Source organism: Apium graveolens, chromosome 5, assembly GCF_009905375.1.
Source record: "Apium graveolens cultivar Ventura chromosome 5, ASM990537v1, whole genome shotgun sequence".
Lineage (NCBI taxonomy): Eukaryota > Viridiplantae > Streptophyta > Magnoliopsida > Apiales > Apiaceae > Apium > Apium graveolens.
In genome coordinates, this window is record NC_133651.1 from 272,388,500 (window position 1) to 272,416,436 (window position 27,937).

Genomic DNA, 27,937 nt, shown 5'->3' on the forward strand with positions numbered 1-27,937 from the left:
CGGGTGAGCCACAGAGGTGAATCGTAACTCAATTTCATTCTCCTCATAATACTTCTTGAATTCCTCATTGTTGAATTGTGTTCCATTGTCAGTGACTAGGATGCGGGGAATTCCATACCGGCATATAATATTTTCCCACAGGAATTGTGCAACCTGCTTAGTTGTGATTTTGGCCAAAGGCTTGGCTTCAATCCACTTAAAAAAATAATCAATGGCTACAATCAGGAACTTTTTTTGTGCCGTGGCCATGGGAAAAAGCCCCAGTATATCCATTCCCCACATAGCAAAGGGGATGGGCGAGTTGATGGAGGTCAGCATCTCAAGGGGTTGTCTAACGACAGGTGTATGCTTCTGACAGCGGTCACACTTTTTCACATATTCTTTGGCATCAACCATCATTTCTGGCTAATAGAAGCCTAAACGGGTTATCTTATGAGCTAGGGCCCTGCCCCACAAGTGTTGCCCACAAATACCTTCATGCACTTCTTCAAGAGCCAAGCGTGCCTCTTCGGGCCTGAGACATCTTAGATAAGGAACTACATAAGATCTTTTATACAAAATCCCATCTATTAAGGAGTATCTTAATGCTCGAACAACCAACTTCCACGCTTCAGTAGCATTATTAGGTAACCAACCGGTTTGAATATGAGTCTTAATGGGATCTATCCATGACGTCTCCAGACCTATAGGAGCTACAAGCTTAACATCAATGCTCCGTGTCTTCAGAACGCAGAAGTATACACTTCCTGAACTTTCCTCTATCTCGGATGAAGCAAACTTTGATAAGGCATCTGCCTTAGCATTTTCCTCTCTTGGAATGTGCTCAACATGGCATTCATCGAACTGGGTCATCACAGCCCTTATTAGGCGAACATATTTATCCATCGTATCATCCCTTGCCTCAAACTCTCCCTTCACCTGGGATATAACCAACTTCGAGTCTCCACAGACCTTCAAGTTCTTGACTCTCAGTGTCCCTGCTAGGCCGAGGCCATCTATCAGAGCTTCATATTCTGCCTCATTATTTTAGATCGGGAAGTCTAACTTCATGGCATACTCAATCAAGAACCCATCAGGGCTTTATAAAACCAAACCTGCTCCACTTGAATTTGTTTTTGATGCTCCATCAAAATAGAGAACCCAATATTCTTTCTCCTTATCATCCTGTTCCTTGTCCCCCTTATCAATTTCCTTGTCTTGAGGTATGGTATCCTCCTGTTCCTTGTCCCCCTTATCAAAACACTTGCATCCAAATACATGAAAATACTTCAGATTTGGCTTCTTTTTCTTCACCATCTCATATGGTGTTTTTCCTTGCTTGTTAATGACTGTTGCATTCTGAGCAAAACAAGCAGTCTGCACAGCTTCAGCGTTGGAAGCTTTGCTTCATCAAGCATTATTCGTGCAGCTTCAATGAGAGTTCTATTCTTTCTTTCAACAACTCTATTTTGCTGTGGAGTTCCAGGAGCAGAAAATTCCTGCTTGATTCCATGGTCTTTGCATAACTCTTCCATTGTAAAATTCTTGAACTCAGTGCCATTATCACTTCTTATTATTTTCACAGAGTCTTTAACCAATTTATCCAGTTGCTTGACATGATCAATCAAGATAGATGCAGTTTTACTTTTTGTGTGCAAGAAATACACCCATGTGTATCTGGTGAACTCATCCACTATGACCATAGCATATTTCTTCTTTGCAATAGACATGACATTTACTGGACCAAATAGATCAACATGTAGAAGGTGATAAGGTTCAAGAATTGATGATTCGGTCTTGCTCTTGAATGAAGATTTCCTTTGTTTAGCCTTCTGACAAGAATCACAAAGACCATCAGGAGCAAATACTGACTTTGGCAGTCCTCTCACAAGATCTTTCTTGACTAGTTCATTTATATTATTGAAATTTAAGTGAGAGAGTTTCTTGTTCCAGTTCCAGCTTTTTCAATTGATGCTCTACTCATCAGATAGATTGCAGAACCATCAGTACTTGTTGAAAGCTTGGCTTCATAAATGTTACCATGCCTGTATCCTTTCAGAACAACTTTGCATGTAGATTTACTTACAACTTCACAGTGTTCTTCAAAGAAATCCACATGATAACCTCTGTCACAGATTTGACTAACACTCAGCAGATTGTGTTTAAGTCCTGAGACCAGAACTACTTCTTTAATGATGACATTCCCAAGATTGATATTGCCATATCCCAATGTTTTTCCAATGTTACCATCTCCATAAGAAACACTTGGGCCAGCCTTCTCCACAAAATCTGATAGCAGGGCTTTATTTCCAGTCATATGTCCTGAACATCCACTGTCCAGAACTAGTATGTTTTTCCTGTTGCCCTACAATCACAAAGACCACTAATGATTAGTTTTAAGGACCCAGACTTGCTTGGATCCTTTGGCTTTATTAAGTTTGTTAACATTTGCAGCGGATTTAGCATCAGAGTTTATGTTAACATTTTTCTTATCAGAGTTTACACTATCAGACTTTGAATCAGAACTTACACTAGAAGGAACAATGCTAACTTTCTTTAAAGAAGGTTTTATTTGATAATAATCATAGTACAAAATATGATATTCCTTACAAGTATAAATGGAATGCCATAAACTACCACAATGAAAACAAGGATTTTGTGGCTTATATCTAACAGAATGACTCTTAACTCCTGACTTTGAAGGTAAGGAGTTTATGTTCTTATTCTTCCTGCAAAAAGAAGCCAGATGGTTAGAACTTTCACAGTTATGACATGTTTTTCTCGGAGCATTAGAAACAGGTTTATAATCATTGCTTTTATTCACACCTTCCTTTCCATTCCTATTTTTCCTAGGTGATTTTACCTTATTTGCATTCTTAACATCTTTCAGCTTATGCTTAAGCTGCTTCTTTGTCATTAAGCCTATATTAACTTCAGTTGTCTTTTCCTGTTTTAGTTTGTCAGAAGTTAATTCCTTTTTAACTTCTGATTTCTCAGTTTTAGACTTTACAACTACAAACTTAACAGGTTTTAACTTTGGCTTTTGTTTAACAACTATAGGCTTAATATCTATAGTTCCTTTATCATTCTTATCATCTCCATAACCTAAGCCCTCTTTCCAGTTTCCACTACTTAACAAATTCTGAGTTGTTCTGCCAGAGTTAGTCCAAGTCCTTATAATCTCTCTTTCCTTTTCTAACTCAGCTTTTAGAGATTCATTCATTTTAAGTACTTCATCCCTAACATAAAAAGCATCATCTCTATCTTTCTGAGTTTGATGGAACATGACTAACTCTTTTTCTAAATAATCATTCCTCTTCTTACAAGCTTGATTTTCAGAAGTTAATCTTTCACATGTTAAAGTTTGATCTCTATAGTTAATGAAAATGGTTTTAAGATATCTTCTCAACTCATTAATATCATCAGTATGAAAGGCATAAGTAGTTTGAGGTACCTTTAACTCAGCAGCTTCAGTACTGCTTTCAGTATTTGCCATATCAGCATTTGCCATCAAGGCATAGTTCTCCTAACTTTCAGAATCTGAGGTGTCTGTCCAGCTTTTCTTCTTTGTGACAAGAGCCTTGCCTTTGTCACTCTTCACTTTCTTGCAATCAGGAGATATGTGGCCTTTCTCACCACAGTTGTAGCATTTGACATTTGTGTAATCTCCTATGTCAGACTTCCCTCCTTTGTCTTCAGATTTTCTGAAATTCTTCTTATCAGAACTTGCACCTCTCTTGGAAAACTTCTTTCCATTCATGAACTTCCTGTATGCAATCTTTGTGATTCCTTTCACCATAAGAGCACACAGCTTCATCATCTCTTCATCAGCATCCATCTCAGGAGAGCTTTCAGTTTCTGAGTCACCATCACTATCAGAACTTGATGACTCAGTATCAGACTTTGTGAAGAGCGCTTTACCCTTGCCTTTCCTTGAGGTGGCTGCCTTGGGAGATTCTTCTTCAGCCTTAAGAGCAACTGTCCCTGACTTTCCTCCTTTCCTCTTGCTTCTTTGTTCCATCTCAAGTTCATGAGTTTTGAGCATCCCATAAATTTCATCAAGAGTCATTTTATCAAGATTGTAGTTGTCTCTTATATTTTTTGCCTTCAAATCCCAGCTTTCAGGAAGAGCTAACAGGAATTTAAGGTTTGAATCTTCAAGATCATACTCCTTATCAACCAGTGACAAATCATTCAAGAGTTTGACAAATCTGTCATATAAATTAGTCAATGACTCATTTGGCTTTGAGTCAAAGTGTTCATACTCTTGAATGAGTATTGTCTTCCTGTTCTTCTTAATCGAATCAGTTCCCTGACATCTTGTTTCCAAGGCATCCCATATCTCCTTTGCAGTCTTGCAGTTAATTACCCTGTTTGACATTACATTATCAATGGCACTATGCAGCAAGTGTCGTAGCTTAGCATCCTTAGTAATTGAAGCGATATCTTCAGCAGTGTAATCACTCTTCTCCTTTGGTACAGACTTTGCTGCTTCACCTGCAACTGCAACAGCGAGTTTTGTTGGATTGTGAGGTCTTTCCTTGATTCTGTCAAGATATTCTGGATCTGTAGCTTCCAGAAACATAGTCATCCTCACCTTCCATATGGGATATTCAGACGGTTTTAGTGTGGGAACTCTAATAGCCTCATATCGACTATGGATTTGTGTCTTTGGAGGTTCTTCAGTTTTGGTGGACTTAGTTGGAGTTTCTACTTCAGACATGATTGTTTTTGGAGAACTGTTTGTGTGTTAACAGATAGTCTCTGATATCACTTGTTAGGTCACACACGCTGTAGAAGGGGGTTGAATACAGTGTATAGCACAATCAAATCGAATTCTAATAACACAAGTAACAGAAAAACAGACTTTATTCAAAGCAATAAACTCTGTTACAATATGGAACTGTTCTCTCTCAGTGATGAACAAATATCACGAGAGCTCTTAGGGTTACAAAGAATAATATTCTCGATAATGATAACACTTTTTGTGTAAACCCTATGTCTGTGTTTATATATTACACAGTTACAAGATAATCGCTAATTGATATGGAATATAATTTTGCTTCCTAAAATATATCAATCAGATATATTTTCTTCCAAGTATTCTATTCTTCATAGAATTCCTTCTTCATGCATATCTCTTCTTATGTTTGTCTCGATCTTCTCTTCAATCAATCAGCCGCCTTCCTTATCTGAACGTTTCCTTTAAGTCCTGATATTATCTTCTGATAAATATCTCCTGAACCTTAAGTACTGATGACTTAAGTTCCGACTTCAGTATAAGTGTTGATTTCAGTTAAGTACTGATTTGTCCTGTTTAAGTAAGATCTGAAAACTAAACATAAATCATATTAGTCATGACATTATCAAATATATCTAACATGCTAAATGTTTAATCAGGACCCTAATAAAAAATTAAATTCTTGGAAGGTTGTAAAAAACCTCCTCAAAAAAAATTACTGTTATATTCTTACTTGATCAATTTGTGTTGATGTATTGAGCTAACTATTTTTGAGTACCTGATCATAGATATATCCATAAAACCTTAGAATATTAGGGTGCCGTGATAGTTTTGGATACCTTATTTGTGACGTAGCTGATGTTCCATCATGGCCAACTCATCGTGCATATACTTTCCAATCACCAAACAATCATCAAAAACCTGATATTTAGTTTTTTACAAAACAAAAAGACAACATATGGTAGGAAAGTAGATGCAGATCATGTATATGAATCCAAATGCTTATATGAAAATAACATCTAAAGATTGAAAAAAGGACTGACCCTCTTTTCCCTCAATATATACACATGCCCGAACTTTCCACTTCCGAAAGGATTCCCAATGTCAAAGTCAATAAGCGTCAACCGTTTCTTCTTCGCAGATGCAACCTCATGCTTACAAAATCACATTATCAAAAATAACAATTAAGGTCAACAACAAAATAAACAAATTATTCAGTTTCATCAAACTTTAACTTTTAGCTAAAACCTACGAATACGAAAATATAGTTGTTCCTAAAATCAAATTATGAAAATGAGGAAACATCGTAAGACAACATTTACAGATACACAATTACTAATCAAATAATTAAACTCAACCTAATTTCGACAAACTCTAATAATCACCAGCTTACTAAAAACACGAAAAATCATCTTTGTTAGACTAATAATCCATAATAACATTGAGAACAAATTAGTTGAAACAATAAAAAAATCAAATAACTATCTCTAGATAGATGAAAAATACAAACATGCATAAGATAAATTAATTTACATTTCCTCATCCTTCATTTTAAAACCATTCTTCAAGAAAACAACAAAAATAACAAAACAGAGTTATTTAGAATCACAATCAAACTGTTTGGAGTGTAAAACCTAAGTTTTTACAAAATCGAAACATTAATGAAAATATAAGCATACTTTTGAATCATTAATGAAATACAATGATTACCCGCTTTTCAGAGGCAACCATCGGTAATCGTCTGCAAAAATACAATTCAAAATTATGAGGATCATATAAATAAAGAATCAAATACATGGATAAGCATATATATATGTGTGTACATATTACAGATTTACAAAGATATGTATGGATAATGATATCGTGATTGTAGACGTAGTCGACGGAGTATGAAACGAATGAGAAGATCAGAGGAGGCTGGAGTTATACAGCAGTTTTGAGAGAGAATAATTCAAAAAAATTCAAACGTACTATTCAATTGCTACAATCAGGGTGTGTGTTAGGTGTATATTAGGTTAGTTTCTAAATGATTATAATAGATTTAAATGTGAAAGATCCATGAATATGTATATAATATAAAGTTTTATTTGTAAAAAAATAAAATGAATCATGGGTCATGGGTAATGGCTAAATTTATGGGTAAATCTTATATGGGCAATAGTAGCCTTTAAGATTATATAGATAATTCATTTTTTCCCGGAGTATATTAAGCATACTAAGCCCCGTTTTAACTCCTCGATATAAATATGTCCCATTTTATATTTTATACGAGTTGGTTCAACTAGCTAGCAAGTTTTTTAATAAATTAATTTTTCACTTCTGTTTAGACCACGAAAATAAAATAAAATATGTTAAAATAAGTGTATTATAATTGAATTTTAATAAATTAAAAACCGATAAAATAATAAACTCGTAAAGATAATATTTTTTTTCCGGTTTAAACATAATAAACAAAATATATTTTCATTCCCGATAAAGTAATAAATTCGTTAAAATAATATTTTATTTTTAATATGGACCTTAATACTTTAAAGATATTTAACTTGATAATCACCAAAATGCCCGCTTTTCAAGATGTTTGGCCCAGCCTACCCACCAAATACGTCAAATCGTGTAACATATTTTGGAAAGTGATAGACGGTGACATGAAAATTAAAAATGTGATATTTTGGTGATAAGCTCATATTTAAGTGTATATAAATATAAATATGTGGCCGTGATAGTTTTAAGTAAAAACTACTCTTGGGAACATTTATAAAAGAAAAATATTTTACGTAAAATGGGACAAAGCGAGTGTAATATTTTTCGTTTAGAGCAAAACTTACATAAAAATATGGATTCAAGCAAAACTTGCATAAATTTATTTTTGGACACGTCTTTAAAATTCTCATACTAATTCAGTCTACTTGGCTGCGTAAACTCAATAAATTTAATCTAACTGATTTGAAAATATTTAACTAAAACTGAGAAGTTTTAGTTATAATGGATCTTAGGACTTCACATCATCCTTATCTCACTTTAATTAAATCATTTTAATTATAAAGAGTTGTGAAAGAGGGGGAAATTTAGGATTCCGTGAAAATTAGGATTTTTTGGTAGAATGAGTTGTGTTCTGTTTCAGTTTTTTGGACTGTGATAGTTCAAAATATTTAGTTTGGAAAGTGAGAAAGATTGAGTCTGTGACATAAAAAAAGTGCAGAATGAGAAATAGAAGGGGTTTACGAGAATGACAATGAAGCTGCTTGATTGATTGAGAAGTCCTCCAATAATTATTACTAGTTTTGTACTCAGTGTAATGCACGGGAAACTTAATTCATATTAATTATAATTTTTTTTATATTTAAAATAATTTTTACAACCCTTTTTTTAAGCATTGTAAAATAATATCTACATACAATTTTTTATTACTAAAATTTTGTTGTTTTAATTAATATTTATTTTTTCATAAAATATCATATCTTTCTAAATTTGAAATCTTCAAATTTTATATATTCTCTATTAGGCAATGTAACTATATTTTATTATATGTAGATAATTTTTTATTTTTCTCTTAAAAATTGTCAAATAATATATAATTTTTTAATTATACTTTTATTAAGATAATTGTTATATGTATTATATATATAACACTTTTAATATTATTTTATATCATTTAAGAACATATAATTATAGTTCAATTTCTTAATTAATTACCTATTGTGTTTATTATACAGATTATTAAATATTATAATAAAATCATTGAATAAATATAATAAATATAATCTATAATATATTTTATTAGATCTGTATTTTAGTTTTGAATTATAATAGATTTATTATTATTATTATTATTATTATTATTATACGTATCCCTCCTTTTTATGTTTTTGAAGATTCATGTACTCTAAAAATTTTAAAAGGCAATTCGTAATTTTCCCTTTTTTACAAAATAATGTAATATTTATACCTAAATAAAATCTAAATGCTTTCGTTATTTTATAAGATACAAATGAAAAATATTCATTCAAAAATATTTTAAATCAAACTTACCCATTCCAATGTTTTTTTAAAAAATGATACGACTTTGACTCAATTATAAATGATTTGTTAATTGTTATTTATATTTATTTTTATTAATATAATAGTTGCTTGTATTATATATATATATATATTATAATACTTTTAATATTATTTTATATCGTTTAGGAATATATAATTACAGTTCAATTTTTTAATTAATTGTCTATTTTATTTGTTATAGAGATTATTAAATATTATATAGAATAATAGAATAAATAAAATAAATATAGTTTGTATTATAATTATACTTAATTAGCTTAAATATAGTTTGTATTATAATTATACTTAATTAGCACTGCAAGCACCTGTGTAACTAATAAACCATACTACCAAAAAACCCTCTGTATAATTATACTCATTTTAATGTTTATGAATCACTATCCCTATGGTCTGCGTGATTGTCTTTTTTGAACCAGAAAAAAATATGTTAAAACATGGTGATAAGAGAACGAACATTCTCCCAGTTTTTGTAATTCAATTTGCATTTCCCGAGTACAAAATATTTGATTCACGTATTCTTGTTTGAAACAGACTCGTTGGACACACATATATTAAAACTGATAAAATTATGTTTTGCCAACAAAACTTTTCTCCTGTATTTACACAATTTTAAATGTTTTCCCATTAAATGTACCATAGGTTTAGGTAGCACTTGATGATTACCAAAGTTTTTTTTTCTTTTTCTAATTGATTACTCACAAAGTGAGTCTCTTGACTTCCCGCAACAAATACAAGAGGTAAATAACTTCACCAACTCAGCAAACTCTAATCATTTTCTCTATCCTTCCACACAAACACAATGTTTGGGATTGTTATCCGGTTTTAGCCCACATGATTATCTTAGCGCTAAATTTGTAGTGCCGTTTATATGCAACTACATATTCAACTGACTCCAAACAATTGGAATCCGATTGACACATCAAAAAGCTGAGTAGCAACATGGATACAGAGCTTCAATTGCCCTAGTATTTTTTACATTTTGAAACACAAAGCAAGTATTTGCATATCATTTTTTACAGGCCTACTTGACTTGTGTATCCACAGCAGCACCCTTTCTGAGTGCCAAAACACATTTTAGAAATTTACAGTTGGCTAACAGAAAACACTTCTGACTAGAAAGCTTTTAAGGATTTAGTGTCCCCAAAAAACTGATGCATGAAATGGGCATCATATATTTGCCCAATATCCTAATCAGGAACATAATTTAATCAAACCCAAGTTGTAGAGAAACTTCTCTGAACTTGATCTGAAAATGTTGCCTAGAGAAAACTTACCCGTCTCTTGTGGTTTTAAACTGGAGTAAGTGTCATTCCTCACATGAAGTATAGACCTTCCAATTTCATTTCTAACCGCCTCAACGATCTCAGGTTTGACTGGAATCCCCGATGGATCAGTTACATGAAAGATATTTACTGCTCGAGACCCTTTTGTTGCTACTTCAGCCCGAGCGACTGACAAACCATTTTCCCTAAATATACGAGTTACATCAGATAGAAGACCGGCCCTGTCTTCACAACATAGTTCTAAACTTATACCCTGCAAGTATGAACATGATACAACTTCATAAATACACCTTATGCAGATAAAACCAAAGCCTAGATGTGAATTACTAGTTTCAACTTTATACCTCAGAAGTTCGCCTCTTGATAGCTGCCTCCAAGCAATGAATAACTCTTTGCCTCTCTGCTTCGGAATTGATGGGGCACCCGTCAATATGCCTGATGTAGTATTCCTGCATTTAAAGATCGGAAAATTAGATACAAACAGATTTGATCATGACTGTCATATCTCATCTAGAAGCAGATATTAAATGCATTTCCAATACCAAAAAAAAACCCGAAGGAGACTAATGTTAAAAGGGGTTTCGAAATGATCATTATTTAGTTAGGGTATATGTTTCCGTTATGGATCTTTAACACTAGAAAAATCCCGAGAGAGTGGAAAGTTTCTTATCTGCAAGAAATGGTTTTTATCTCATTTTATTCACAAACAAACAATAACAAATAGAAATTGAAGGGCAGTGAGGTAACCTGTGAAGCCTCTGGTCCCTCTGCAACTATGGTGCCATGGAATACAACATATTGCATATCCGTCAGTGTACAAACTGTATCAAAGATTAGCTTAGGCCGGTCTGGACACCTCACATTTACAACAGTATAGCCTTTATCTGCACAACTTTCTACAGTTACAAGGGGTTTCACGCTGTCACTGGTAGATCCAAAGTCTGAATCATTTGTATCGTAATCACGATCAGCATACATCAGTTGGTGTAGCCTCCTTTCAGTATGAGTTGAACCCACAGATACAGCGGTGTTTGCTCCGCGCTTATCTCTATTCCCTTTTAGGACATAAAGGAGAAGTTGTTTGATGTCAGCAAGTCGACTTGAGTCTTCTATAGGCAATCTATCTGCTTCATCTGTGATGTAAACTACCGATGCCACTCTTGAATTGTGAGTCCACACTTCTGCAGACTCCACGTTACATTTAAGATCAGAAAGAACCGCAAACACCTCTGAAAGCAATCCTGGACGGTCTCTTCCAGTCAATTCAATAGTTGTGCGCCCTGCACCAGCTTGGACACCCACAGCTCTTGTCAAGGAGCGAAAGCTGCGTCCTCTTGGTCCCAGTGCCTGTAACAGGAGTTCAGTTATAAACTGGGATTTGAAGTACAATCTTTTTATTAGGAGGTAACTGTTGAGCAAAAAATAAGAGGTATTCCAATAGTACCAAAGCAAGCAAACACAACTTTATCTTTTATGATAGTTTCATTTGTAACATCTACGAAACAAGAGTTTGTGCTTCTCCTAAACAAGACTGAGAAATTAGTGAAATGAGAATTCCCAAAGACTTATTGTATAGATGCCATGTGAAACAAAAAAAAAAAATTATTGAGTTACACATCAATACCAATCTAGCAACTGATTTAGTGTTTGTTCATTACTTGTCTCCAATACCCCACAAACTAGAAATTCACTATATCATTGAATAGAAGTTGTGTACAACATGTACTAGTGAAATTATAGTTGAATTAGTGAAAGAATCTAACAAAAGTAACTGTCATATCAAAAAATAAACAATTAATCCGTGCTAAACAAGTTTAGTTCATGCCAGCAAGCTTACCTGCTGAATTCGCTCCGCAACGTTATCATCAGAGAGCTTGTTTCCATATTGATCAGTGACATGAAAAACTGCAATAAAACCAGGTAAAAAAATCAAATGGTTTGCAATCAACATAGATATAAAGAAAGAAAAGAATCATGTATAGGACATACCATCCATAAACCACTCCCCATCAGAAGAAATGTAAGCTCTCTTAATAATAAGATTCATATCAGTGAGAATCTGAACCACTTGTAACAAGCTGCCTCTTTTATTAGCACTGTCAACCTGAAATTAGCAATTCACAAGAAAGCATCAAAATCAAGAAAACTAGTTATAACTCCCAAGAAATGGGAATAAAGCATAACAAAAAGTACTACTAGTACCTTGATCAAAGTGGCTTTTCTGTCAGAGACATTATCACCTGTAACCCTTTAATCAAGAAAATTTCATAATTAGCATATGCAAATTACTCTAAACACCAATCATTTCATACCAAGAAAGATGTAAAATAAAAAAGAAAGATACCTTGGTGGATTCATACGAATTACAAGCTTCTCGAATTCATCATCAACGTTAAGTGAAGTAGACCAATTGTCCATCTTTTTTCAACAAGGAAATAACAGAATTTGAGAGACAAGTGAAAACAACAAAAGTTTATTAGTAAGTTTTATTTGTGATACTAATATTCTCTTGTGACTTTAATCTCTTACAGCTATCTTTGTCATTCACCGGGAATCTAGCTGGATTTTCCATTTATGATTTTTTTTTAATTATACTAGTAGTATTTTTTAAGGAGAGTGTATTTATGTTTTTCAGTGATAAGGCAGACAAGGGTCCATCACACTTCAATACTATTCCCTCCGTTCTTAAAAACGTTTCCTATTTATGTTGGACACTTCTGTTAATGCACATTTTTGATCATTAATATCTTTAATTTCGTATTAGTATTAAATATAAAAACTTCATTATATTAAATTATATTAAAGTACTCATAAATACGAATCCAACAAGATCACTCATGACTATATTTGATCTTATAAATTAGACGTAAATTAGTAGTCAATTGCTTACCATTAATAGTGTAAAAAGTCAAAAGAGAAAAGGTAACATGGGAGAGAGGGAGTAATATAACTTTCCCTATTTGCTTGTATTTCATTTAACTACTCAGATTTTTCATTCTTCTTTGGGTTGCCTCATGAGATTTACATACAGATTTTAGTATCTAGTACAATATCATCAACCTTTTTGGTGTTTTTTTATCATAAATTAAATTATATGATCCGAAATAAACATGATTTTAAATATTGATATACACAAAGAGTTTTTTCTTATTTTCCAGGAATCTAATTATTGTTAGGTTTAATGATTTTTTAACTCTTAAAGTTTACACAAATATACCTCTATGCACATGTGATTTAAAAGTATTTATTCTTACTCCTGAAATATTAAAAATATATCTTTTTATCCTTGAATTTGAAAAAAAAAATTCAAAAAAAAACGGTATAAATCGGATGATACAAGATTTAAATAATATGTTTTCTATATTTCCGAAACAGAAATAAACATTTTTAAAAAATAGGATAGATGGTTATATATATAAAAACCTTAGAATTTAAAAGATCATTTAAACGTGAAAACTAGACATTTTGATAAAATAAGAAGGTAAGAATAAAACAAAAGTGCTACTACTATCTGACTTTTAATCCTTTCACTAAGCTACAAGAATATAAATAACAAAGTGATGATTTAAAGAACAACCTTAGCTGCATGTACTATGATATGTTAAAGATGATTTAAAAAACAACCTTAGCGGCATGTTCAATGGTATTTTAAATGGTATGCTATATTTATAATATAGCACAAAATGTGAATTCTGACAATTCAATGATGGTGTAAATATTATTGTAAAATAGCATATTCAATGATGGTGTAAATACTATTCTAAAATAGTACAGTTGTATAGTTTGTGTTAAAGAGTTACAAAAAGAGAGGGAAACAAATAATAAATAAAAGTGAAAATTTTTTATACACATAAATATAAAAGTTAGTTAAATTTGAAATAATTTAGTTAAATATAGAATCAACCATTATAGACCTAGTGTTATCTTAGCACCAAAAATCATTTTTTCATTTTAAATTATAGCAATAGTTGCACTTATTTTTACAATACTATTGATTTTGCTCTAATAAAATAAACAAGTGGTAGTATTGTATTGGCTCTTGAGTTGGTGCAAGAGGTAAGAAAAGATGTGACCTAAACTGCATCCCCCCACCCAATAATTGAATCGTCACCGTTTGCCAATTTGTAGCAACACAAGGCTTTAGTGTAGTCCCTGTTCCTGAGTTTTCTGGACTTGTATTCTGTCTGCCTCTTGTCACCGTTTCAAATATTAGGCTACACGCAAAATCACCTTCCAAATCGGATGGCCCGTAAGTGCAGGTCCAAAGGAGGTACCAAAAAAGTCAAAATATCATGCAATAAACCCCTCCGGCCGAAGACTAGTGTCACGCTATATTTCACTGGTTATTTATCCGAGGTTTAAGGGTGCCATCAAAATAGTTAATTTTTCCCATCTTTTTAACACCCTCTCTAAATGGGAATAGTACAATATATCTTACTAAATACATATAGCTTCATATCTATTTTTAATTATATTTGTTTGGTAATTTTGAGTGCTAATTGTTGGAGTGAATTTTGGTAATAAGGGTGCCAAAAGTGTAATTGAAGAAAGAGGTAATAATATAATAATATTATTGATAAATTGGCAATTTTGGCAACCTTAATTTAGCCTCCCATTGGAGATGCTGGCAACCTTAATTTAGCCTCCCATTACTGATGCTAAGAACATCTCCATTAGGTGGTGCTTGCAAGTAGGACTGTTCCCGTTTAAACCAACCCAACCCTTAATTGGGCCTAATATGTGTTTAAACCTTAATATGTGTTTAAACTGCATTTATATGAATCGATCTGCAATTGAGATTCGTATTTATTTGCGTTTTATCGAGGTACTCCTTTTATGTAAGTTTGAATGTTTTTACGTGTTTTCGGGGTTTCTGTAAATTTAGGAATCGTTTTTGTTTTTCAAAAATCAACGGACCGGGACCCTACCGGAACGTCAAATCCCACAAAATTTATGTTTTTATTTTTATAAAGTTATACGTATTTCAAATACCCAGTATTTTTGTATTTTTGAATTATTCGAATTTTTTGGGGAATTTTGATATAAATTTTGTATTTTAATTCTTTTAAAATTATTCCCCATAATTATTATTTTGGGCCTAATTATTTTAATTAGGGGATAAAAACACCCTTATTTGATTTTGGGTATTTATTTTACAGATAATATAAATAGCCTATTATTTTCTTTATTTCATTTTTATTTTTATTAAAAACACTTGAAGAACATAATTGTGGGGGCGATATTCTTTAACAAAGTTTTGATCACTGATTTTGATTGATCCAGGAAACCAAATCGAACGTTCTAATAACCGAACTAATACTTGTTTCAAGCCCTTTCTGTTGATATCAACATCGCAATTTGAGGTTGAGTTTCTGGTAAAATCAATTTTTGATGTTCTTGGATTGAAATCTATATTTGATTTCCATTGATTATCGATTGTTTTTGAGATTGCAAATAGCTTTAGAATGAATTATAGAGTCGATTTGTATGTTTAGTTGATTTGTTTAAGTTCAGAATTAGAATGGTCGAGTTCCTCGTTTTTGTGTGTTTTTTATTTCGAATTTCCGGTTACTAGACTGATGTGTTGATAGTTTTATGATTTTGATTAGTTTAGATGTAGAATTAAGGTTATTTTAGCATCAAAATCATGAAATTTCATCAACATTGAGTAAGATCGGAGTTCATCGACTTCTCGCCGATTTTTGCTTGATTTTCGTCGGAGAAGACGAAGTACCAGTTGATTGTTGTTGTTATAGCAGTAGTAATGTTGCTAGAGATGTAAGGAATTGATTGGGGTGCAAAACGTAGCAAAATAGGGGTCTGCAGGGGGCATTTTTGTTTCTCCGAAAGCCGACCAGAAAATTTGAAGGTCGCCGGATTCTGCAAAAATTCCGGCTGTTCTTCGTGTTCTTCCCCAACCTGGGACGACCCGGTTCTAACCCAATCCCTGACCCGCTTCAATCCACATAAACCCTAACCCCAATTTCCTGATTTGTTTCTCATATTTTTGGTTTTAAAAATAAATCAAATTTAATTCTATTTTCTAAAAACCATTTCTTTTAATTTTAAAATCATTTACTTATTATTTTAAATTCTAAATATTATGTACTTAATTATTTTAATTCCCAAAAATCATTTAATTTTATTATTTTTAAAATCCAATTTGATTCAATTATTTATGATTTGTTTTAGTTAATTATTTATGAATTTAATTAATTGATTAAATCAATTAATCAATTGATTTTATTCATAAATAGTTAAATAAAATATAAATTATTTATAATTAATTCAGATAATTCCTAAAAATTACTTTTGGGCTTTTAAAATTATATTTTGGTATTTAAAAATCAATTAATATTATTATTTATTGATTTATTTCTATTTATTTCTTATTTTATTCGTAATAAATAAACCGTTTGTCCGTTTAATACGAAACAAACACGTATAGACTCATAAAAACATTACGCTTTCAATAAAAATACTTTTGAGACCTAAATTCTATTGTATAGGAAGGTCATCTGATTTGTGAATCATTCTGAGTCGGTACCTGATCGATAAACACTATTATGGACCTGATTTTAATTCTAAACGTACTGAGACCTATCTTTTGACGATCCGATTTATATGTTACATGAAATATGTGATTACGTATTATATGAATAATATGATTACGTGTTATGTGCTATGCATGCAATATATTTACGGTTTTAAAATGCCATGATTAGTTATAAACGATCGGGTAGACGTCAAGACATATAGTTACGTCGATTGAGTTTGGTTCTGTCAATTAAGATAGTCTTTTTGTTTATAGAATCGAGTCGAGTATCAAGGAGCGTGATAGGTCCCGCGAGTGGTTCGATAAGCTAGAAGGGGGGGTTGAATAGCTTATCACCTTTTTAAAATTTAAGAGCTTGGCTTTTTGAAATTTATTTTCTCCTCTTTAACGTTAACTACTTGTAAGCAAGCTAGTTAAGTGCGGAAAATAAAGATATGAAAAGAAGATGCACAACACGGTCGATTTATCCTGGTTCGCGGTGGCTAACTCAACAAACGGAGTCCACTCACCCCTACTCCAGTCCCCGAGCTCCTCCCCGAACTCGAGATTTTCTCTACTATAAAGAACCTCCTCTATAGTAGGCGGAGAAACCTTTCCAAACTAACCACTATTTAAATGTCTTGGAACGTTACACACACGTAATAATCTAGTCACCTCCTCAAGCACTCGTAAATCCTTTTACGTAGCCTTCGTCCTTCTTCTTGGCGGGTCTCAGATCTAGGTCTTAGATCTCAGGTCTTTCCTTTGCCTCACGGTGCAAAGGCTACTAACTCTCCATTAGTACGCCTAAGACTTGGGTCTTAGCACAAGGATCACCTCACTTCATTTCACCTCACTACAAAGAAAAGAAGACAAGCTACAAGCATAAAAGAAAACAAGCAATATATATTTGACGAGAAAATATATAAATCGACGCTATTATGCGTTAAACTATTCGGCTTTCGCCACACTATTACGCGTTACACTAGTGCGGAAACTATATAAAAGATTGTCGGGATATGTCACACAAGGGACAAATCACACAAACAAAATGCAAGACAAGCAAATAAATATGAATGCAAGTGTGTGCTCTATTCAGCCAAGGATGAACACGAAACACGTAAGGGCCGAATGAACAATTTATAGGCTCGTTCTTTAAGTCCTTTCAAGAGATAGAATGATAGGGTCAAGGACTTAGGAATACAAGTCTATACCTTGCTAAATGCACTTGGTAAATAGATCAAAACTATCGAAATGCAACCAATGTGCCTAGCAAAACTATTCGACCAAGAATAGTGAAACTGAATGCTTTTCTGTCTCATTTCTTTAAGTTCTTTCTAGAGAAAGAGGGTCAAGAATTTAATAACACAAGACTATATCTAGCTTAGTGCACTTGTTAAAGAAATAAAAACAAGCAAGAAATGCAAGGCACTAGAGCTTTTGTATTCGGCCGAGTATAACAACTCGTATGGTCGAAAATTTGAACTTGCTTTTTCAAGTTCAAATGGCCTAGTTTGTTATGTTCTTGTTCAAGATAATTCCTCTTGATAATCAATATTCAAATAACAAAATCAAAACCAAACTTATACAAGATTTCGGTATTCAAAACCAAGAATAAAGCCACTTACGGTTTATGCTCGTTTAGGGACGTTAATTTTAACCGAAAATCGTCTAAATGCCTTTAATCACTTCAAGCTTCTAATATTGAGTGAAAGGACTTAAAAGTCAGTAGATATTATCTACTAACTATTGGTATATTCCTACTAAGGCTCCAAAACACACTACACGAATAAATCAAGAACAAGTGCATTTTTATGCCAAAGTTCACGGAACTTGCACCAAAGTGTATCAAATGGTTGGATCTAACAAGGAAGGGTTCAAGAACACTAAATCCACTCAAAATAAACCAATATTATCACTGTTGACCATACAAAGGCTCAAGCTCCTTAAAATAGAGAAGCTTACAAGAGATACGACATGGTGAAGCCGAAAAACACACAAAACTATTCGCCGGAAAAGTCGCCGGAAAAAATGGCCAAAGGGTGGATTTGGCTACTGAATTTTCAAGGCTCAAGTGGTCACTCAAAGACAGCAAAATAAGGTCAAGAAACGTGTCTAAGAGAGGGGGCCAAATGGTATGTGTTTGGGTGAGAAAGGGTGATAAAAACCAAGCCAAAATCAAGTTAAAAAAAATGAAAGAAGGAAGATTTAAGCTCTAGAAACATTTTTGCAATTTAGGAGCAGAAGAGAGAGTGTTTCTAGAGTGGTTTTATCAGCATAAGGTTGGCTCAACAAGGGCTTGGGGAAAGAGGAGGGTTAGGGGTCCTTTTATAGGCCAAATATTAGGGTTTTTAGCTTTAGAATAAAGCTAACACATCTTCCAAGTCAAGGACAAGTGGGGGCTAGTCCATACAACTCATTTACAGCTGTAGGAATTCAAATTTGCAGGCCAAAAAGTGGTTTGACACGTTTTTGTATTATTTAGACAAAGCTGAAAACATTTTGCGCGCTAGCCGACGACCAAAATTACGTATTTCACTAAAAATCAAAAAAATAATGAAATATTATGAAATTTTGGGGATCCTCTAGAAATAATATTTTAGGATCATGGTAAAAATTTCTCCGTGAAATAAGTTGACCATCTATGACTTTTAAGCGACCGATAAATCAATTACGTATCGTTTTAGGGGTCCCGGAAAAAGTCATGCTAAAATCACGAAAATAATATATATGAAAGAAGGCAAGATACTAAAGAAATATCCCAATTTTCAAGTCTAAAAGACATTTTAAAGTATTGTTTAGGATTTTTACGAATGTTAAAACAGCCTTCCAAAGCGCTCGGAAAATACATTTGTCTTTACCGACGAGGCAGACAAAAGTTTTAACTTCAAAACTATTCAATAATAATATTACTTATAAAATAATGATTATGAGGTCCAAGGAATAATTATCTTTGAATTTTATATGATTTTATCCGGATAAATAAGGATTTACGGGTATTTCGGAATAAAATCTGTTTTGGGTCTTTTGGCACTAAAAATTTGAACATAAATATTCAATAAATATATTCAATATATCTTAGAGTAAAATATTTAAGTGTGACATGATTTTAAATAATTTGATCATTTTTGGTTCGTAAAAGCAGTGTTCGAAAGTTCTCGGTTTCTGTGCCTTTAGCCGTAAGCCTAGGTTTGTTTGACAAAAATAACCTAATATATAATATATCCTTGAGTTGATATATCTATCCCAAGTCATGTCATTTGAAGATGTGTCGGAAAGCATTTTAGTGCGGTTTATCCAAAATGACTTAGTTCGACTTGATTCCGGTAAGTACCTCACATAAAACCCTAAGGGAGGATTCTACATGACCTAGGAATCTAATTTAATTCTCACTTCTACTTTGACAAATCACCAAAACCTAAAGGGTAAAAGCGTTGACCTCTCACTCTTCCCCTTTTTGGTATTTGTCAAAACCTACTAATGAAAATTAAATATGTGTGTGCAAGAACTACTTCCCCCAAGTGTATGCATGATGCAAGATACAAATAAAAATATAGAGAGTAGCTTCCCCTAAGTATAAGAACACAAAAAAGTAAACATGTAAGTAAGCAAATAAACACGTAAGAAAGAGAAAATTTTAGAAGTTACCCCTTGTGACAAGTGTCGGAACTTATCACTCCCTATGATCCTCTTTCGTACCTACAAAACAATGTTAGCACAAGTAATTTTCATTTTTATCCCGTAGAATATTTTCTTCCCTTTTTTGACAAAAGTCAAAAAGTGAGAATTAGTATTGAGGGAGGGAACAAGGGAAGTGGGTTGGTACGCGATTAAATCCTAATTATTACAACCAACACAACACCAATCTCTTTATTACTCCGAACCAGTCAAAACATCACGAATCTTCACATTTGGGACTGGTTATTAATTACAAATTCGTCAAAACCTATTCTACGAATACATAAAGACCACCCATTTTAAAAGATGAAATAGATTACAAAATGTTAAGTTCGTCTTGAAAATGGTCCAATCTTGATTTGTTTGAACTTGGTTTCTTGATCAAATTTGTTCCAAATTGATTGCAAAAGAATCAATTTTTAAATCTGCATTTGGCTATAAGTTGTTAGTATTATATCTTCATTAGGATCATAACAATTTATAACAAAAAGTTTGAGAAATTTGGATCGAATTGTTTCAAGTTTGTTCGAATTTTCCAGAAATTTGAATTTTCCAGAAATTCGAATTTTCCATATTTAAGCCCATGATCCATTAAGTTTCTGCAAACATTCATTATTTAACATTGTTAGTACTTTTATAAAATATCTGCAATTATATATCAAGTACTTAACAATTTATTCGATTTAACTAGATTAATTCGAATGCAAGGAATATTAAGGCATGCTTTTAATTCGAGATAAAATCTAGCTATAGCAAAATATCATTAAACCTACTAACTACGAAATTTTAAACTATAAAGAGCCGTAGAGGTTTAAGGATAGTATGCTACACAACCTAGTATATATTCTACCAAAAATAATTCTAACTACACAATAGTTATTCTATTTTACACAATTCAAACAAAATAAATAATGCTAATTTAGCAAGATAAAATTATAGATTGGTAGCTGATGTGTTTCTTTTGGTCGAGTAACACTCCATCTTGGAGTTTAAGTCCTGAAACAAGCACACAGGTATTAATCCTTAAGCAAAAACTTTGCCAAATTTTACACCTAAAAAAAATTATGACTTAAAATCCATAGCAGAAATCACAAATGTGATAAGCTCAATTCTGCACAATGAATTTTGGTAAAGGGGGAGGGAGCCAGGGTTCAGACTTCACATCATTACCCTACTACATATACACAAGTTAGTAATCTTTCTCAAAGTGACAAATATAACAATTGAACTTAAGTTTGAGATAAGGAATACAAACAGTGGTATAGAGTAGTTCCAAAGCCAAAAGAACAAGCACCAAAGCTGAGATTTCATCCTGCAATAATCACAAATGCAAGTGCTTTTCTACATGTGGCCAGTTCCCCCTGGGAACAGATCAAGGGAGCCTCGCAGGAGCCCCCAGGAAGTCCATATGATCAGTGGCATGTGTGTGCTTGGATCCTAGTATGCTTATGCAGTAGTTCTAAGTCAATGAACATTAGAAAGATTAAATAATTGCAAAAGAAAGCATACTGCATTAACCAACACAGACTAAGGCATAGCAGCCTACAACCATCCAACTGAAACACAAGCTAAGCATAAAAACAACAAACCAGTTTGCTATTGGTACCCAATCAAGGAAACACTAACAAACTAGACAACTTAACCAACTAGCACAAAACAGATAGTGCTACAAGCAAAAGGCATGCAAACATAAACCAACTAATCAACCTGATTATAAGAATCAGAATTGATTACAGAATCAACTAAAGAAACATTCTCACTATCCCTAGTGCCATCTCCATTTCCAGCAACATCCTCATCTTTGCCAACTATTTCCATATCAACATTGTTGATTTCCTCAATGACAGTACCAGGAGCAGCTTGAGTAGAGGCAGAGTCAAACTAAATTTGAATAACTTGAGAGAGATTACTCTCCACTGCACTCACTCTACCCATAACTGAGCCCAAGACAGTCATAAGAATGTCAACCCTTCCCAACAACTCAGTAAAGTTTTCATTTAAAAGATCATATTTGAGTTTTAAGTCCTTGTAATTCATGTCATTTTCTTCACATTTTCCAGAAAGCTTAACTAGTACATTAAAATATGCAACTAGCTGGGCATGAGTAGGACTGGAAGTGGGGACAGCAGTTGGAGGAACAACAACAGTAACAACAGGCAAATCATTCACATAAGAAGGAGCAGGCAAAGCACAAACTAGAGCAAACAAATTATGCAAGGAAACAGGCAAGACAGGCATGGAAACAGACACAGGCGCAGGCACAGGAGCATGCACATCATCATCAATCACAATAAGCATGGCATTCACAGAAGTCTTAGCAGGCACAGACTCAAAAAACAAAGGAACATGAGGCAAAGAACCAAACTGAATACTAACAGAAGGAGGCATGGCATTTTCAGGTAAAGGCAAGACAATCCTAGGAGTCTTATCAGAATTGCTAAGATTCACATAGAAATGGGGGTGAGCAAGGAAGTCACAGTGGAAGTACTCAAACACATGAGTGAGAAGAAGACCATAAGGCATATAACCATGTTGAGCAGCAGAAATCATTTCTGTCAAGATCACATAAGGCAAGTTAAAATCAACAGATTTTGAAGCAAGTTTGTACATGATTTTAAGCTCTACAAAGTTCACAAACTTGTTTGTGTTTGAAGGATAAAAATCATTTTTGACAATTTCAGCAAGGACTTGATAAAAAGGAGTAAAATGCTTATATGTTATACCTTTATCTTTTTGAAAAACATTTTTAGGGACTTCTTTCCCACAGAAAATAGTGAGGAACTTATCAAGTTCATCATTGTTGAAGGTGAATGTGGAAGAGACATTAACTGGTGGTAAGCTCAAGATGGAAGAATCAAGTTTGAGAATTTTTCCCAACTTAGCATAATCAATGACAACAGATTTGTCATCAATTTTGGAAGTAAGAAAGTAAAACTCTGTTTTCCCCATATCCCAACCCCATGTTACTACAGAACTCATTGACAAGTTCTGTTAAGACTCTCCTAATAGGGTAAAACAACAAGGGTCCCCACTTAGTAACAACAAACAAGTGAAATAACTCAGACTCTTTATCCAAAATGGCAACTCTACCAGTTAAGATCCTTGCCTTAACAAATTTCTTTTGGTTATCAGTGGTCATTTTGGTTTTCTTAGCTCTCCTAGACCTAGCAGCAAGGGTGCCCTCTGGAAAAGACTCAACAGGCAAAGAAGAAGGAGAACTAAACAAATTGAGAGTGGTGTCAACTGGTGTTTTGGTCATGGTGTGCAAGGGGTGTGTATTTATAACTAGCAAAGAGAAATGAATGCAGGAGATATGCAGTTAACAAGGCAATAAACACTCTCTTAAATAGCCAAACACAGCACATAAAATCAGTACATGAACAGTGACAGACAGTAGAACACAGTAAAAAGTAACCTATGATTGACAATTAAAGGACAACACAGTATAGGTAAGTACACATAATTTCAGGAAGTACTATCACACATCAATCTGTCAAGATCCAAAAAGCTGAGTATCATCATTTACAATAATGCCAAAACCAGATACCATCATACAAACAAGGTAGGAAAGGATAATACCATTTAGGGAAACAGTGAACACATTTAATGCAAAGTTGATAGCATACAGCAAAGAGTAGATATTTGTATAAAACAAATATTATTAATGCAAAGAAGGTCATTTCAAGTTGCAAAATAGGCATGGCTTAGTATCAAAAGAAATCAACAGCTCATAAGCATGCACATCTTACAACTAATACACTATATATATATCCATTGCATAAATATCAACCATACAAATGTACACAAATATCAAACTACACAAAGCTCCATAATAATGTGCAACACATTAAGTAAATACCAAAAACAACTAAGTGCACATGAAAAAGTGTTAACATGCTAAGTGGGATGCAACTAACTGCTTAGACTTAATGCAACAAAAGTTTGAAGATAATCAGATAGCACATAAGACAGTTAGGTTCCAAGTGCACACGTGTGTATGTTCAATGCATACTTGAGATACACTAAACATGATGACACAAATAGAGCACCTTAAACAAATAGCTCACACAAAGCACTTAATCACATATTAAAACTGTCAGACTTTAGTTTTTAATTCAAGGATAAATTTCTCAAAATTTAAGAATCCAAGAATTAAATACATTTCTCAAGTCTATTTTAGCCACACAAATAACAATAACTCTACATGCTCAAGGTAAAGTTAGAGTTAAATCAAGGAAACCATGCAAAAAGCTCTAACTTAAATGACTCACACCATAATAAGCACAACAATCAGAGATGCAGGGCAATTCCAATTTTACAACTAAGGAATCATAAGTAAGATACACAATTGATCAAGCATACAAAGCTCACATAAAGACTAGATAGCAAACCAACCATAATTGTAAGCACATAATTCAATCAACCAAGGCGTATCGATCAAGCACACTTACAATGACTATCATATAGTCTTAAAATGAATATCCACAGCTAATTAAACTATATACATACACATACACATACATACTACTACATCAATAAACATAATCATTCATATCATATATGATTTAAAACTGTAATCAAGATAAGGCATAGATGTAACCGTATGTGAAGAACACGAATTGATCCACAAAACACACAAACACCCCAAGGTAGATGGAACTCCAATAACAAGAAATCTGCAACACAAATTAGTATAGCAGAATAAAAACATTAGGCGCTGGAATTTCAATAATATATAGATTCAAGTGAATGAAACTCTAAAATAAATAAAATTATCGAATTTTTGAAAGCCAATCAAGGGACTTTTCTGAAATAAGAAAGATAACCAATAAACCAACACAAGTAGAGCATGAATTGCATGAAACAACAATGAAACATAGTCGAATTGAAACCAATCGAAGAGCTAGGGTTTCGAGGGTTTGAGATTTAGGAAACAAAATCATGCTATATGGGTGTGTATCGATGTGTTATGAGGAGAGAATCACGAATATGAGATCGATTTTCATCGAGGTTGAGTGTTTTGATCGGAAAGGAGCAATCGCCGGTTAAGTTTTAGATAGATATAGAGAGCGGCGAGAGAGAGAGACGAGAGGCACATGTGAGAGAGAGAGAGACACGGCCGTACACAGCTGAAAACACGCACACACAAAATAATATATACTCCTTGATTTAGACGGTTCAGATTCGTCCGCCTTTTCAAATCAACGAACCAGATTAATTGAGTTTTACTTTTATATTCCTAAAATCGGGAAAATGAAAAGTTAAATCATAAAATCTGTTTTATTTATTTTAAATAAATTCAATATATATTCAGAAATTATTTCCTTAAATCACAAAAATAAAATTACAATTTTCTGGATTTAATTTTGAATTCCTTGAATTTTATCTAAAATCAAAACCGAATTATTTTTAGTCCAAATATTTCTAAATATATCATTTTAAATTTGAAAAATGATGTAACATTTAGAACAATTATTTTTGGACATAAAAATATGATCCTTGCATTTTTATGCATTTTCCACATTTTTATATTAATATTATGATACTTGCAATATTTAAAATGTGTAGATGTCATAAATAGCATTATATTATTTTTCAAATAATAATATTTGAAAAACTTGATTAAATTTAAATGGATCTAATATTTTGCCCCGAGTTTTGAAATATTTGATATTCCAAGGCCATGCAAAATAGAACCATTTAAATTTATCCTTTCATCTTAAAGTATTTTCAAGATGGTTTTTAGACAAATCATAAATATTAAAAATAATATTTACGTTAATCAAATATAGAGAAATCTGAACTTTGGACAACCAAAAATCTGCTCATACAATATGCTTAATTGATTTGGCCAAAAATCTAATTGCGTATACTTTCAAAATGAAAGTCTAACTAAATATAGAATATTTCTATTTCTATATTTAATTAAGATTTGCATTCTAACATTCCTAAGAGCAATCGCAGCTTAGTGAATCTTTCGGAATGCAAAGGCTTCGTGAATATGTCGGCAATATTATTTTCGGTATCAACATGATCCATTAAAATATCACCCTTATTGACATGATCACGTAAGAAGTGATGTCGTATATCAATGTGTTTTGTACGAGAGTGCGACACCGGGTTTTTACTTAACTTATTTGCACTCGTATTATCACACAAAATTGATACCGCATCAAATTTAATCATATAGTCGGCTAATGTTTGCTTCATCCACAATATTTGAGCACAACATTTTACGGCCGCTATATATTCAGCTTCCGCGGTAGACATGGATACGAAATTTTGTTTCTTTGAAAACCAAGAAACTAGGCATCCACCTAGGAACTGACAAGTACCGCTAGTGCTTTTTCTATCGATTAAATGACCCGCATAATCCGAGTTAGAAAAACACACTAGGTCCAATGGTAATCCTTTAGGATACCAAAGTCCGAGTTCAGTTGTCCCTTTAAGATATCTAAAAATTTGTTTAACCGCAGATAAGTGAGATTCTTTTGGATCCACTTGAAATCGTGCATATTTGTAAACGCTATATTGAATATCTGTTAGGAATATGTGTATTAGTTTGATGATAAGTTAAACAAAACACTTAAGTAGAAATCTAGTGTTTGTAGCCTCAACGGATAAGACCATTTTGGCTATCCGTTGAAGGAGTAGCTTTACATAGAAATAAGTTTAGTATTGTAGCACATTTCACTCTCTGAATTTAAGTTGTAATTCTTAGATGATGTGGGAAATTATCAGTCATGTTGACTACTAGTGGATATACAAATAGGAGGGCTAATTGTAAATATTTCATGCCTTGTAATTTTGTATAAATAAAGTTGTATCAACTGATATTAAAGGCCTTCAACGGATGAGAAGCAAAGCTTCAACGGATGTCTCTAAAGCTTCAACAGATAACATCCATCAATGGATGAGTGCTTCAACGGATAAAGCTTCAACTGCTAGTGCATCAACGGATAAAGCTTTAACGTATAAAGCTTCAACGGATAAAGCATCAACGGATGAAAGCTTCAACGGATGCTTAGTTCAAATAGCAGTTGATAGTGACAATTCATAAGCTGACAGAGGCACATGGATTGACAGAGACAAACTGGAATGTGGCAGCCTCTAGGAGGAATCAAGAAAATGCAGCCTTTCCATTCTGGTGCAAACAAGGAAGTATTCAAAGATTCACAGCTAAACCTAAATTGCATTGGATAGAGAAATGAAGAAGAAACATGTGAAGAACCTTTTAATTGTATTTTACAGTTTTGTCTTCACTTGTAAACTTGGTGTTATATAAACCAAGTAGCAGCTAGTAATTAGATAGTGAATTTTCCAGAGCTGTTTAGAAAAATCCAGAGAGAAAATCATCTAGTTTGTACTAGGACGCAGCTGTGATTTAATTCTTTGAATCACAGATTTTCTGAAATAACACATCTCTGGTGGAACAATAAATCCACCAGAAAAGTTTTTAAGTCTGTTGTGTTCTTTACATTTGTGTTTGAATATATATCTGTCTGCATTAGCTGAAAGCAATTCACACACACTTGTTCATCAAAACACAATAGCCCAGAAACTGCTCAAAACTTGAATAAGTTTTGAGATTTACATTCAACCCCCTTCTGTAAATCTCATTGTTAGTTCACCGGGAATAACAATTGGTATCAGAGCAAGCTC

General features: G+C 33.1%; 1 protein-coding gene and 1 long non-coding RNA gene across 3 annotated transcripts; both read right to left on the reverse strand.

The window, feature by feature from the left end:
* Positions 1 to 4,878: 4,878 nt before the first annotated feature.
* LOC141661746 (uncharacterized) lies at positions 4,879 to 7,535 on the reverse strand. Of its 2 annotated transcripts, XR_012550120.1 has the most exons (4): positions 6,431 to 7,535; positions 5,764 to 5,874; positions 5,560 to 5,641; positions 4,879 to 5,314 (listed from the first exon to the last, which is right to left on the reverse strand). It is a non-coding gene; the product is annotated as an uncharacterized LOC141661746 (long non-coding RNA). The 2 variants fall into 2 exon arrangements; XR_012550119.1 differs by having other exon boundaries at positions 5,764 to 7,535.
* A 1,990-nt stretch (positions 7,536 to 9,525) lies between these two features.
* Positions 9,526 to 12,754, reverse strand: LOC141659046 (ACT domain-containing protein ACR4-like). The gene is made up of 7 exons (XM_074465780.1): positions 12,407 to 12,754; positions 12,265 to 12,310; positions 12,052 to 12,166; positions 11,900 to 11,967; positions 10,810 to 11,409; positions 10,407 to 10,511; positions 9,526 to 10,315 (listed from the first exon to the last, which is right to left on the reverse strand). The coding sequence occupies exons 1-7, from the start codon at positions 12,478 to 12,480 to the stop codon at positions 9,971 to 9,973; spliced, it is 1,353 nt and encodes a 450-aa protein (XP_074321881.1). The 5' UTR covers positions 12,481 to 12,754; the 3' UTR covers positions 9,526 to 9,970.
* Positions 12,755 to 27,937: the final 15,183 nt, after the last annotated feature.